General features: G+C 34.4%; 1 protein-coding gene across 2 annotated transcripts in view; it reads right to left on the bottom strand.

Annotated features, from left to right (window-relative positions):
* The window catches only part of SEMA3D (semaphorin 3D), a 200,159-nt gene that overhangs the window by 127,848 nt on the left and 58,042 nt on the right, over positions 1 to 14,269 (bottom strand). For both annotated transcript variants that reach the window (XM_060632365.3, XM_060632363.3), the window contains exon 2: positions 1,035 to 1,225. In XM_060632365.3, coding sequence (XP_060488348.1) covers positions 1,035 to 1,185 — 151 coding nt within the window. In that variant the 5' untranslated portion in view covers positions 1,186 to 1,225. The remainder of the gene's footprint in view (positions 1 to 1,034; positions 1,226 to 14,269) is intronic.

Raw genomic sequence — 14,269 nt, forward strand, 5'->3', positions numbered from 1 at the left:
TAGGTTTTATTATTGATATTTAATTTGAACTCAGTAAGTTGTTTTAAACAGCTATTAAAACTGCAGGCATAAGTTTTACCTACCAAGTTTGGTATAAAGGAGTATAAGTCCCTACATCCTTCTCATTACTTAAAGCATTAAAGAAGCAAGAAAAGAAAACAAAAGAAATACATTTTTAAGAATAAAACTTGGCATAGTCCCTGTCTATCTGTCTATACACATAAACATACACACATGTAAGATGACTAAATATAACTCATATAAACTTTGCTTTTATGTTAATTTAAACATTTAAAAACAATTAGCAGATTTCATCTCTTAAAGAGATTTTCATTCCTGTATTTCAAGCCTTCCACGTGGTCTTTTTAAAAGAATAAACATGTATATGTTTGAGATCTTAATGGTAGGTTAGTGTATTAATTTTTTGAAGATATCTTACTGTGTTTAAAAATAAATCCCCTCTAACTAGGGATGAACTAATCCATATGAGCTATATGAAATTATGTTTTTCTATTTTTAGGGACTGATTTGTTTTAATACAAATCTGATTATAACCTATAAACCCAAATCACCAAATCATGGTAATCAGTAGCTGATCATTGTAAATAATGAGCTGAAAAGGGTACATGAATAACCCAGGCACCATTTCCCTCACAAAAATGATTATTGGGCATTGTATTCTATAATATTTTTATTAACTGATGCCAATACTATAAACATTTCACTGAAGTCAGTACGTATTTCTTTTTTTTTTTTTAATGTTTTATTTATTTTTGAGACAGAGAGAGACAGAGCATGAATGGGGGAGGGTCAGAGAGAGAGGGAGACACAGAATCTGAAGCAGGCTCCAGGCTCTGAGCTGTCACAGGGCCCGATGCGGGGCTCGAACTCACGGACCGTGAGATCATGACCTGAGCCAAAGTTGAAGTCAGATGCTTAACCGACTGAGCCACCCAGGCGCCCCCAGTACGCATTTCTAAAGAAAAGAAATATAGTCATCAAAAAGACAATCTGAAAAACATTTACAGACTTACCTTTGTAAGTCAGCTTGAGTCGTGGAATATTTTGCTTAGCAGTTCCAATGACAGGAAGAAACAGCATGGTCATGCTTAGCATCATCAAGGCATGAAAAAGGTGAAAATTGTGGCTTCTGGACTTTGGTCTCTCATTTTTAGTAGCATTCATGATGAAAACAATGTCCTCTTTCAAACAGTGAAAATTCAATCTAAAAAATAAGAAAATAATTATTAATAGAGCAGTTTGCTGATTTTCCTAGACTTACTAAATTATAATTTTCTGAATGTGTATAGATTTTAAAAATAATAATTGCACCTTCTCCCCTGTTTTGATTTTGCAAATTGTTACAAGGGAAATGAATCACAACTGATTGATAAAATTCAGGTCTGCCTTTACTCAGATGCAGAGGAGAATGCATTCTAAAGTTTCAACTATTTATGATAATTAGCTTCCCTTCTGTAACAAAGCTTTGTTTTGTTTTTAACACAAATGCAGGAGGAACCAACTCTTTCTAACTTCATGAGTTTTTTACTCAAATAAGAATACTGGTAGAAGCCTATTCTTTCCCTATATCATCCCCAAGGAGAAAGGTCCCCAAGCAAAAACAAATAAAAGCTGTCATGTTCAGGGAGTTCTTCTCTTGTTTCTGACATAAAGATTTTTTTTTTTAAGTTTATTTATTTATTTTGAAAGAGAGAGACCACGAGGAGGGATAGAAGGGAAGACAGAGAGAGAGAAAGAGAATCTCAAGCAGGCCCTGTGCTGACAGTGCAGACCTGGGGCTCGATCTCGGGAACCATGAGATCGTGACCTGAGCCAAAATCAAGACTTGGAGGTTTAACTGACTGAGTCAATTAGGTGCCCTGTGACATAAAGATAGTTTAAAAGTCTGCCTAAAATTGGAAAAATTGGCAATGATTAGGTCAGAGCCACCACCACCAATTTTAGGCCTGGGATAATGTGATTTAACCTGCACTCTATATACTATTCCACACATGGCAGTAATGAAAAGAAAAACAAACCGTAATATAAAAGGCTTTATAAAAGACAGGAAGTTGTGATCAACTAGGTTGCCATAAATAAGCTGCCTTGCTTGTCTTTCTTAAGACCTGAAATAAATTAAAACACACATTTCAAACTAAGCCTGATAATAATAATGACAAATAATATTGATTGAATATTTATAGGTACCAGATACTTCCTTTAAAGTGCTTTCCATAACTGAAATAACTTAATCCTGTTAAATGAACTAAACAAGGAGGCCGTGAGACTGGGGTGACTCTAATGCAGTGGCGGCCTCCTAAGCAAGCTGAGATGTAAGTCTACAAAATCAAAGTTACAAAATCGAAAGTTACAAAATCCAAGTTACAAAATCAAAACACGAGAGACAACCAATCACAAAGAACCAACTAGGCCGCAGGCTGTAGCCAATTTTTTCTCTGCTTTGGCACTTTCTCTGCCCAAGTCTTTACTCTGGCTCCCAGAGGCAAAGCGCTCCTAACCACTTCCGGTTGGGCACTACAGGGCTGGAATCAATTTTTGCTCAAATGAACTTAAAATTTTAGTATGTCTCAGTCTACCTTTTACTAATGCTACTGACAGCCTTAAAGAATACATAATTATTTACACCTCATTTCACAGATAAGGAAACTGAGGTATACAGTTAAATGGGTCTCCCAAGATCACATGGTCACATAAGAAGTGAATTAAAATATTTGGCCAGGACCTTGGCTAGAGTTGGCCTCTTAACCCCTAAGTCTTTGGGTGTTTTGCAAAGTGGTGGAATCAAGGGATCAACTCTTGCAGTCTTCAACTTCTCTTCTTTCTCCACACAGTTACTGCTGTCTTTCTGAGAAACAGCCCACAGAGAGAATCTTGCTATGCCTACTTCCAGGGAAGATTCCAGATGTGGTATCTGCTTTACCTTTTGTCCAAAAAATTTCTATACTTCATTAGTAATTGCTGTAGTATAGAGTATCCTTTATAAAAAAAAGTATACTTTAAGTAGTTTTCTAATTATTGAATATCAAAATATTCTATGTATATGCTTTAGTTTTAAGACAAGGTCTAATATGAGTGAACTTTCTTATGAAAGAACAACTCTTAAGTAAATGCCTCTGAATATCAAGGATCTAGTTACCTTGAATCTCACAAGTTAAGATCAATCTGGGAAAGTGAAGTAATATAAAATTTAGGGATGTATTGATTCATTGTTATACATGACAAATATTTTAAAGAAATAGACTGCAAGTTTTATGTTGTTTCTTCATGAAATGTTGAACATAAATGCTTAATAAATTATACTTTTGAAAGTATTTTAATTACTTTCAAAGATACCTATAAGAAATACCTAACTGTTCTGTCTTATGTGTAATCTGCACATATTTAATTTTTATTTAGAAGATTACCACATATGTGAATAACAAAGGTAATTTAGATACTCATTTAAGAATATTGTACTAAGCGGCTCCTGGGTGGCTCAGTCGTTGAGCGTCTGACTTCAGATCAGGTCATGATCTCACCGCCCGTTGAGTTCAAACCCCACGTCAAGCTCTGTGTGACAGCCCGGTGCCTAGAGCCTGCTTTAGATTCTGTGTCTCCCCCTCTCTGCATCTCCCCTGCTCACACTCTGTCTCCCTCTCTCTCTCAAAAATAAACATTAAAAAATTAAAGAAAAAGAATATTGTACTAAATATGCCACATATTAGATATTTTATTCACAGTTACTTGGCATTTCTTGATGGTTTGACTTAATTTGAGAGAAAACAGGAATGTCCTTCTGACCAAAAAGATCTAAAGGGCCAACAGTAGCCCTTTATGAAAATTTTAGCTTTTAAAACTTTATTAATGCATATTTTAAACACCAGTAAAGTCCTTCTTTAAATAATGTATTTAAAGTTTTTTAATGTTTATTTATTTTTGAGAGATAGAGAGAGACAGAGTGTGAGTTGAGTAGGGTAGAGAGAGAGAGGGAGACACAGAATCCAAAGCAGGCTCCAGGCTCTGAGCTGTCTGCACAAAGCCTGACGCGGGGCTCGAACCCACAAACCATGAGATCATGACCTGAGCCGAAGTTGGACACCCAACCGACTGAGCTACCCAGGTGCCCCAAAATAATGTATTTAAAATAAATTCTTCAAAAATAAAGAACTGTATTATTATTTAAAGTAAATTCTTCAAGAATATAGAAATTACTGCCACAAAACAGTTACTTTCGCTGGTCTACAGAAAAGTTTATCACAATTAGTTTTAAATCATGTGAGTTTTAAGTTACTCAGTCTCTTAAGAAATGAATCTTGCAACCTTTCAATTTGTCACTTATCCCAGTAAAAAACAAATACACCCACTGACTTACAGGATCTCCTTAAAAACTTACTACGTTTTTGCAAATAAGAACATACGTATAAGAATATACACGTAACAGTCATTAACATCATAGCTGGTCCCCAACCATTTGTTAACCATTTATAGATGAGGAAAAAAATAAGATTATTTTCTGAAAGGAGTGATTGATTATATACAAATAATTAAAGCACCATGAAATAATTTCTAAAATTAAGATAGTTATGGGATGCTATTGGAGATAGCTCAAAGGTGTATCATGCAGATTTAAGCAAGACAAGGATAGTTTCATGGCAGACAGTGAAAGGAGAATGAAAAGCAAAAAGAGCTAGTTTCAGAAGACAGCGATATTTCCTTAAGGGCTCTTGAAAAACCTGAAGCATTATAGTCTTGATTAGATTGCTATGAGGAGAAAGGAGGGACGGAGTAGCATAATCCGGAGAGGTGGAAGACAAAGGACACCAAATATGAACTTGACCTAACTGCGAAATGTGCCTCATGCCTGTTCTGGTACTTAATATATTATGACTCAAACAGGGCCATTACTCCACACTGCCTTTGAGGTTAGATCTCATGTGCTGATTCCACCCATACTCATCAGCAACTCTAATCCCATTTGCCTGTTGCTTTCATCTTTCCCTAGATCTACATGTCAGCAAAATAAGGGTCTCTGATCGAAGAAGATCCACAGCCTTGATCTACAAACACGTATTATTCCACCTACCCTTGCCCCTCACCAAAATGAAAGGCAAATTGAATGCAGAGTTTAAGTACATTAAATTTTTCATTAGGCTTAGTTTTTCTGAACTTCTGGACATGTAAAATACTACTTTTTTTTTCACGACATGCAACAATGCATGTAATGTGAACGTATGTTTATGTACACAGGCAAAAGAGAGGGAACTTTCCATGTGTGCATTTTATTAGCAATAATGACCTCAGTACAGGACCTTTCCTGGGAATTAACGACCAGTTGGGGTTAATGGCCCTTGGGTATGTATTGAGATATCTCCTCCTCCAACTGATCATTAATCGCTAAGACATGCCCTGTGCCTCTACCACTATAAGTTAAGAAGATTGATGTTTTGGCTTTCAATGAACAGTAGTCATACTGTTCCTTGTAACCCAACTCATTAATACTGCTAAATAAGTTAAAAATCAAAGTTCTGTTTTCCTTGCTACTATGACAGTCTGATAAGTGCACACACGTGCTGAAACACATGCTAAGGGTGAGGGACAAAATAAAACAAAAATCCTGAAACTGCTGGAACTTCTTGACTTTAAATATTTTCCTACTATAAAACAGTCACTCTCTATAATCTGCTGTTCCTGATTCACTGTTTTCCTTCCCAACAATCCTCTGAATTCAATAGTTAATCTTTTAATTGAGGTAATTTATGGGTTAAATGTATAGCCAAAAGCTCTCCACTAATATGATATTTTGCCATCTTCCTTCCAATGGATGTGGATGTGGATGTGTGTGTGTGTGTGTGTGTGTGTGTGTGTGTGTGTGTTATGTACGACACGTGTGTATGTCCTGCATCTGGGAGGAATTATAGAGAGAAGTAGGTGTGATTTAACCTAAAGTGGGTGGATTTAGTGAATTGCATAGGTTATACTGCATGCTACTGTCTGTAACAAGCTCGACCTGGAGCCAATTAACTGCATGTAATCTATTCCAGATGTTCCCTGGAACAAACAGCACTCTTGGGGATCTTCAGATGTGGAGCCAATAGAGAGTGTTCTGATTATGAAAGAGTTTTACACACTGTTCCGCTAAATCAGAGATCCAAATGCATAATCTAACAGTCAGGAAGGCCTTGTGCCATTTCCCAAAGGAATACAGAGTCCAGGACTTACTGGATGGATAGTAACTCATCTAAATATTATTTGAGAAGCAAAGGATATGCAATTTTATAGGTGAACTTCATTGATTTGACTTATTTATCTATACTTATTTGTTCCAAATATCATTAAGATAATGCAATTATGGTGAAAAATATATCCTATGCATAGGACAAGAATTAAAATACACAAGTCTTAACACATAAAAACCTTGAACACTTACATTTAGGATTTTTTCCTCAGGGGTGTGTGTGTGTGTGTGTGTGTGTGTGTGTGTGCGTGCGCACGTGCTCATGCGCACACATTGGGGAAAGGAGGAAAAGAATCTTTGATGCTGAATTTATAAAGAGCTGTTTGTTGCTCATACCTTTGTGGTACACGTAAGGTCGCTTGGGAATATTTTTACTCATTCAGGAGACACCAGGAATTATGACTATACCCAAATTAATAGTATTATCTGTATAAACTCACTCTGGCTTAGTTTTAGCTCATATTTTTGACTTATTGTCTGATTAGATGGATTTTCTGTAGGGTACACAAAACTGATAAATTATTAGTAACATAACTTCACGATACATATATGGACAAGAAACCAAACAGAAGTTATAGAAGAAACTTGAGAATCAAAGAAACAACACAGGCAAGCAAAGAGAAGAATTCTGTTTGCAGAGGGCTATCTTATGTTCCGTGGATCAAGTGGAACAAAGCAGATGGTGATAACAAGGCAGAATGTAACAGGATGTAGGAAGATCCACCAGAATGGAGCTTGGAATGCGTTCATGTACATGTATTTTATGTCATCCTTTCTACATTTTTCTTTGTATTTTCTAATATATCTAATATCCTGCTGCTCAGCGCAGGCAGGGGTATACAGTCACTTCTCAAGTGTACAGAACTATCTCCAGTGAGGAGAATTTATAGGGCAACAGTTTTTGGTTGAAAAATTTTAACTCTCCATTAATGGACTTCATTGTTTTAAGATGTCATTAATTCCTCAACAATTAATATAATCCCATGGAGTCTGAAAGACCATTTGATTTTTCAGAGATCATGAAGAGCAGATTGAACATTTAGTTAAATGTTAATTTACTTCCTAACATCCTTATGATAATAGCCAGTGATATTTCACTATATGCCTAAGTATGAATATCATCAGTAATCAGCCGTGAAGTTCAGCTGAATTCCTTGCCAGTAAAGATACATTACATCAGTGACTTTTATTTTGCAGTGGTTTAACCACAATGTTTATATTGCTAAAATACGCTGAAAATATACTGTATAAAAACCTGCTCAACAAAGCACCATTGTTAAATGTTACTTGGGTTTCCATGCCTTATAGCCTTGTATGTATGGCCAGGTCAAATTATTCAGGATGTCACCCCTAATTAATGCAGTTCAATAGAAAATAATAGTAAGACTTCAGAAGGCACACATGTAACCTGTTAGAATATAGTGGGTTGCACTTTTTCCTGAACACAACAGAAACAACAAAACAATGCTCTTAAGAGGTCCTAAAGAAATCAAGTGTTCCCAAGGTACAAACTGCTCAAATAATTAACACATTTGCAAAAAAAATTAATAATAATGAAACACTACTGTACATAACTTTATGCTAATCATTTTCATTATCCTAAATCTTACACCATTTTGCTACTCAAAGCAGCACACTGTTAGTTATCATTTCACAGGGTCAGAGAAAGCACCAGCAGCATAATCTTAAATTTGATTAACCCGCAATTCAAAGACTTACGATTTTCACTTTCCAACTCTTACAATCTAGAGAGTATTTTAATCGATGCACCTTCTCGTGACCAAGATCATCTTATTTCTCACCTTTTTGAATTCTGATATGCGTTTTGAGGATTATAAAATATTTATATATATTCTACAGAAATATTTATAGAAATTACAGATTACTTGGCAAATTTCAATGTCTGTCATTTGTATTCAAAATAAAAATGTACAATTAAGCTGATTGTTTTTTAATAACCCCCACCTCAAATATTCTGATACGTACCTCCCATGTTTTAAAAAAAGTTGTTGTTTTTTTTTTTTTATAAATAGACTGTTAAATAAAGAAGAGTAGGAATTACTGAAATTGAGATGGCAAAACAATTGTATTCTCTTGAAACAATAAAATAAGAATTAGGCATGGGTTTATTATTGAGAGGTTATTCTAATTTCTTTTATTGCTTTTACCTTTAAGGAATGTCATTATTATCAAAACTGAGTGCTACTTTGGTAAACATCTAAAAATTTTAACTTCCTTTCTTGAAATATACATCTAGGTATTAATGTGGACATTGAGCTATACACCCAATAAAGATTTTTCCCAAACTGTATAATGTTTACCTAATATTTATGCTAATGTGGGCAGCAAATGGATTGGGGTCTTAAACTGACTCTTTAATGATAAAATGTACAAAACATTCTGTACACAAACTAATTTAGTGTCCCGATCTCTCTAAATAACCGTGCACTAAGAAACTTGTCTTTCAAAGCAACGTATGTATTTTATTGTATTAAAAACTATTATGGTGCTTGCTTCAGCAGCACTTATACTAAGGCTGAAGCACTGCAAAGAGGAATAAAGAGAAGAGCGTGGTACCAGCATAAGAATGATGGACAAATGCGCAGTTAAGAATTTTTTATTTCCTGACCTGTACGGTGCTCCTGTTCTTTACAATTTCCGTATGCCTAAGTTCTGATAAAAAAATATTTATTGAAATAATTACTTATGTTAAAAGGAGAAAACGTAAAGAGATTTTTTTAATTATTCAATGCATACTTTCCAAGACTATGAAACAGGAAATTCACCATGTCCTTAAAAACAATACATAGAGGTTATTAGTTGCCAACTGATAAAATTTATATCAACTTTATACAAAACCATTTATGTACAACAAATAGTATTTAAGTGATTTCCTGCAGTAAGTCTAAGTTAAAACATGGATTCACACGACAGTTAATTTAGAATCTCAAGGATGTAACTATTGGAAACTAGTAAATATTTCCAAATGAATTAAATCATGTTTAAAGACATATAATATTGAATAAATATAAGGATTCTCTGTAAAACTCCTAACACTTAAATAAACAGACCGAGAAATCCAATCAAATCTACCATTAATTCCAATATTTAACAGCAAACTTTTTAAGTAGGAAAAAAAAAGCATATACCAGGAAAAATGTGACCTTGAACTTCATATTCACATTAATTCTCCAGGAATGCATGTACTTTTAAGATCGAGACATGTAAAATAAGTTAAATGACTCCTTTTTAGCCTTTTTTTTTTTTAAGGAAAAAGATGTACTAAACACATTAACACTATTTGTTTCATCACTATTTAATGAAACACCTTAGGGAAATAAACATTTCTAGCACCATGAGGCATTCATTCCATCTGCATAAGCAGGAGAGTTTAAATAATTCACTTCATAAACAGCACTACCTGAGAATAAAAATAGGCAGTGTGTGAAAGGAAACTTGGTGTCATATGCAGAATTTAGAAACCCAGCCTTCATATTAGATTTACATTTCATCATATTTGAAATTTCATGAGGCAACTGGGCTAAGTGGGCGATGGGAACTAAGGAGGGCACTTGTGATGAGCACTTGGTGTTACAAGTAATGAATCACTGAATTCTATTCTTGAAACCAATATTATATTATATATTAACTAATTAGAATTTAAATAAAAACTTGAAACAAAAAATAAATTACAATTTTAATATAATTAATGTTATTTTACTTATTTTTTGCATATTGAATTCAGCACCACTGATGACCATGCAAACAATGAGGCAGTCTTTTTAACAAATAAAAAAAAAAAACTGTCAAGCACTTTTGGTAATAGTTCTTTAATGATTATTGTTTATACTGTTTAATGATGATATGTTCATGGATTTCATCTTGCTTTAAAATGCTTCAGATGCGACTGTTCTGATCCATATAGATAGATAGATATAGATATAGATATAGATATAGATATAGATATAGATATAGATGATATAGATATTTTCGCTCAACAGTTTCACTCTTGGCAGATGAGGAAACTGAGGCAAAAAGACAGTACATCACTGGCCAAGGCCCTTCAGCAAAGATCAGATGCAGGGTCAAGTTACTATACACATAGAGCTCCTTCAACAATGCCAGCAAGGTGGGTGGGGCGTGGGAAGGAGAGCCTGCCCTGGGGTCCACATTGTCTAGGCAATACGTATCTGGAGATGGAGAAGTGCCCTTAACCTAGTGGCCATTCTTGTTGGCATGTACCCCAGGCTCTGTTTGGCAATATCTAATAGAATATTTCTGATGAAGGCAACGCTCTGTATCTTGTTGTCCATTATGGTGCTCTGTCTCCGTCTCTCTCTCAAAAATAAATAAAACATTAAAAATAAATAATAAATAAATAAATAAATAAATAAAATGGCTATAAAGACCTTTCATGAACTTAGTTGTTTTTCATATTCTTTAAGCAATTTATTCTGCCTAATTATGATGCCACTTAAAAAGTTTAGATCCTTTATACTTGGTAAGTTATGACATTCTTTGACATATAGAATTATTTTAAATAGTTAATTTAAATTATTTTCTGCATCAAAAAAATAACCACAATTAAACGCAGCTGTATTTTATCCAAATATTTTTACAAGTACTTTTTTCTTACATTAAAATTGTTACTTTATTAGAAAGTGAATTTTGAAATTCATACCAGCTTATAAAACATGCTGAATCCAACTTCATTATTAACACTCTATGATTGTATACAATAACATAGCAAAATTTTGTCTGATATGTAACAGGAGTTCAAAAATAATTTTTAGTTTACAATAACCCAGAAAACAGCAAAGCAATATCTCCTAACTGAAAGCACAACAAAATTAGTTATTATGTTAATATTCAATTAGGTTTAGGTAAATTAAAAAGACAAAACTTTGAGTTACATTTTAAATCATTCCAGATCTGTAATCATGCCAAGCATTATTTATAACACTTTTCAAAATTGCTGTATTTATAGCATACCAAAGATTTGAAGTTGTTTCTCCCATAGATTCAGAGTTACTGAACCTCTTAGAACATTTTAATATATCTGCTAACTCTAAGATGGAATATTAAAAGCACATATTGGGGCACCTGGGCGGCTCAGCTGGTTAAGCGTCGGACTGAGTTTGAGCCCCACGTCAGGTTCTGGGCTGACACCTCAGAACCCGGACCCTGCTTTCAGATTCTGTGTCTCCCTCTCCCTCAGCACACCCACCTCACTCGTGCTCTGTCTCTCTCTGTCTCTCTCTCTCTCCCTCTCTCTCTAAAAATAAACATGAAAAAAAGCACATATTAAAAAGTCTTCCATATTCAATAATTGTCCCCATATATATTTGTATAAGTATTCAATATTTCTATACCATGAGCTTTACTGTCCTCAAAATGCATATATCAACTCATGTTAATTAGAAACTAATAAAGCTAAAGAGAAATGATGATGCATTATATAATACCAAATACCATTACTGCAAAATGATTAATATTGTTTTATAATTAATACAAATTTTAACTTTCTTTATATATATCTTCATATGAAGATATTATCCTTTTTTTCTTTTTTTCTTTTTTTTTCTTTTTTATTTGTTTATTTAGACACAGAGACAGTGCGAATTCAGAAGGGGCAGAGAGGGCGACAGAGAATCCCAAGCAGTCTCCGTACTATCAGCATGGAGCCCGATGTGGGTCTGGAACTCACAAAACTGTGAGATCATAATATGAGCCGAAACCAAGAGTGGGATGCTTAATTGACTAAATCACCCAGGTGTCCCAAAGATATTATATTTTTAAGTTATGACTGTAATTTCTTCAGAAACAATGTTAGATATACTAGATATGTAGTATAGAAACACAGTGTGAACTTTGTTAAAGAGCCCTGGGTAAAGCTAAATTAATCTTAATCTCTTGTTACCTGTATTCTCTTAATACATAGAAGACAGTAGTTCCTGGACTCACACACATTTGTATTTAAAAAGTAACATACAATTATCCGGTACATGAGCAGTAGGTCTGAGAAAAGAATGAACAGACAGCTGCCATATTGAGACTGATAAATTTCAACTTCTTTATCAGGCAGCCCCAAATTTCTAAACACCCTCTGGTCTTTCTTGTGTAAACATATTTTGCGGGGTTTTTTTTTTGTTTGTTTGTTTGTTTTTTTTTTTTTTTTGCCTAATTACATTTTTGAAGGCTGTTGTATATATTTGGCTCTCCAGTTTTCCCTTCCAACCTCAGCATCATCCCATCTAGTTTCCTATTTACTAGTACCACTGTCTCTTTTCTGTCCTTTTTTTTTAATTTACATGTAACATTGTAGAAACGTAAAACCAGTTTCTGAGCCGTGTTTAATTTCAACTTTACACCCTCAGCTGTATCTGAAGAACTGATTTAAATGGCCATCCCAAACCTTTCTGCCTCATTTAGGGTAAGCAAGGAATTCCTCAGTTTAAGCCTACAGCTGTAGATGGACATTTCTCCACTTTCATGTTTTACATATTTCTCTCCTAGAGAGTATGTCATACTTACATGACCACTGAAGTTTCACTAAAAAATGACACTAGCACTGTAATGTGGATACTTAAATGCACAATTCACTTTAGGTAATCTCTCAAAATGCTTAATAAACTCATTTATTTTTATCATGTGTTACAGCAAATGAGAGGAAATTCTTGAGTATACCAGAGGTGACACAGAGAAAGAAATCAGGTGTTGGTGTGCAATGGTTTAGGTTGTAATCCCTGCTTTGCTATTTACCATCTTTATGCCCGAAGAGAATTCACTCAATTTCTCTAAATCCAGTTTCCTCATCTATATAACTGGATTATCAGTACCTGTCAAATATGACTGTTGCAAAAATAAAATGAGATAATGTAAGAAAAGCACTAGTACCTTGTCAGGCATATAGCTAGCTCTCAAAAAAATGTTAGCATAAAGCTCTTCCATTTTTTCTTAAATTAAAAAAAAAATTTAATGTTTATTTATTTTGAGAGAGAGACATAGAGTGAACAGGGGAGGGACAGAGAGAGAGGGAGACACAGAATCTGAAGCAAGCTCCAGGCTCCGAGCTGTTAGCACAGAGCTTGACATGGGGCTCGAACTCACAAACCGCGAGATCATGACCTGAGCCGAAATCGGACGCTCAACCAACCTGGCCATCCAGGATCCACAAGCTTCCAATTTGTAGGGTCATACGCACTGCCAAAACAAAATCCTATCTGAAAGAACACACTTACTTGCTTTATTGGATATGGAAATTTTTAGAAAATAAAAATAAAGCAAAGTAAAAAAGAAATATTTTTATGTGAGAACATTCAAGTTGGAGTTACCAAATGTGTTTGCAGAAAAAGTCTATAGAGGAAGTCTTAGAAGTGAGATTAATATTTACAAACAGTTTTGACAGTAAGCCAATCTAAAGTTATCTCTAAAAGCTTATTTGGATATTGTAAGAGCCAAAAGAGTTTATATACAGAAAGAACATAGCCTTAATTATAACTGCTGCAATTTTTCAGAGTATTCAAAACACTGAAATGTTATAGTACAGTAAAATCAGTTTAAAAAACCTTTTCAAACAATATTTAGGTCATTCTCTACATCTCTCACAAGATTTGTATTTGTACCTTCCAGAGCAAGTGTAATTTCCATCTATGGACACTTGTACTTTTCTAAGTCACATGAAGGCAAAGACATCAATCACATTCACCACTGTATCCCCAAAGCCTAGCACAGTGCCTCACAGAGAGTAGGAGATACGTACATATTTGTTAAACAATTGAAACAAGCAGTCAATCTCCTCTTTCCTTTATCAATCCACTTCTAAGACATATGGTGATAAGCAGCTAAAATCTCTATATTTCATCCCTGTGTGTGATATCATGAAAACTCAAAGAACTTGGGTAGTGTCAGGAATCCCGGAATCAAATGGGAACTTTTGGACTAAATTAGAAAGACCCATGGCTGCTACAGAGATTCATATCCAAAAAAAAAAAAAAAAAAAAAAGGAGGAATGACTGAGTGAGTCAGAAACAT

The sequence above is a fragment of the Panthera onca genome, chromosome A2, assembly GCF_046562875.1.
Source record: "Panthera onca isolate mPanOnc1 chromosome A2, mPanOnc1 haplotype 2, whole genome shotgun sequence".
Lineage (NCBI taxonomy): Eukaryota > Metazoa > Chordata > Mammalia > Carnivora > Felidae > Panthera > Panthera onca.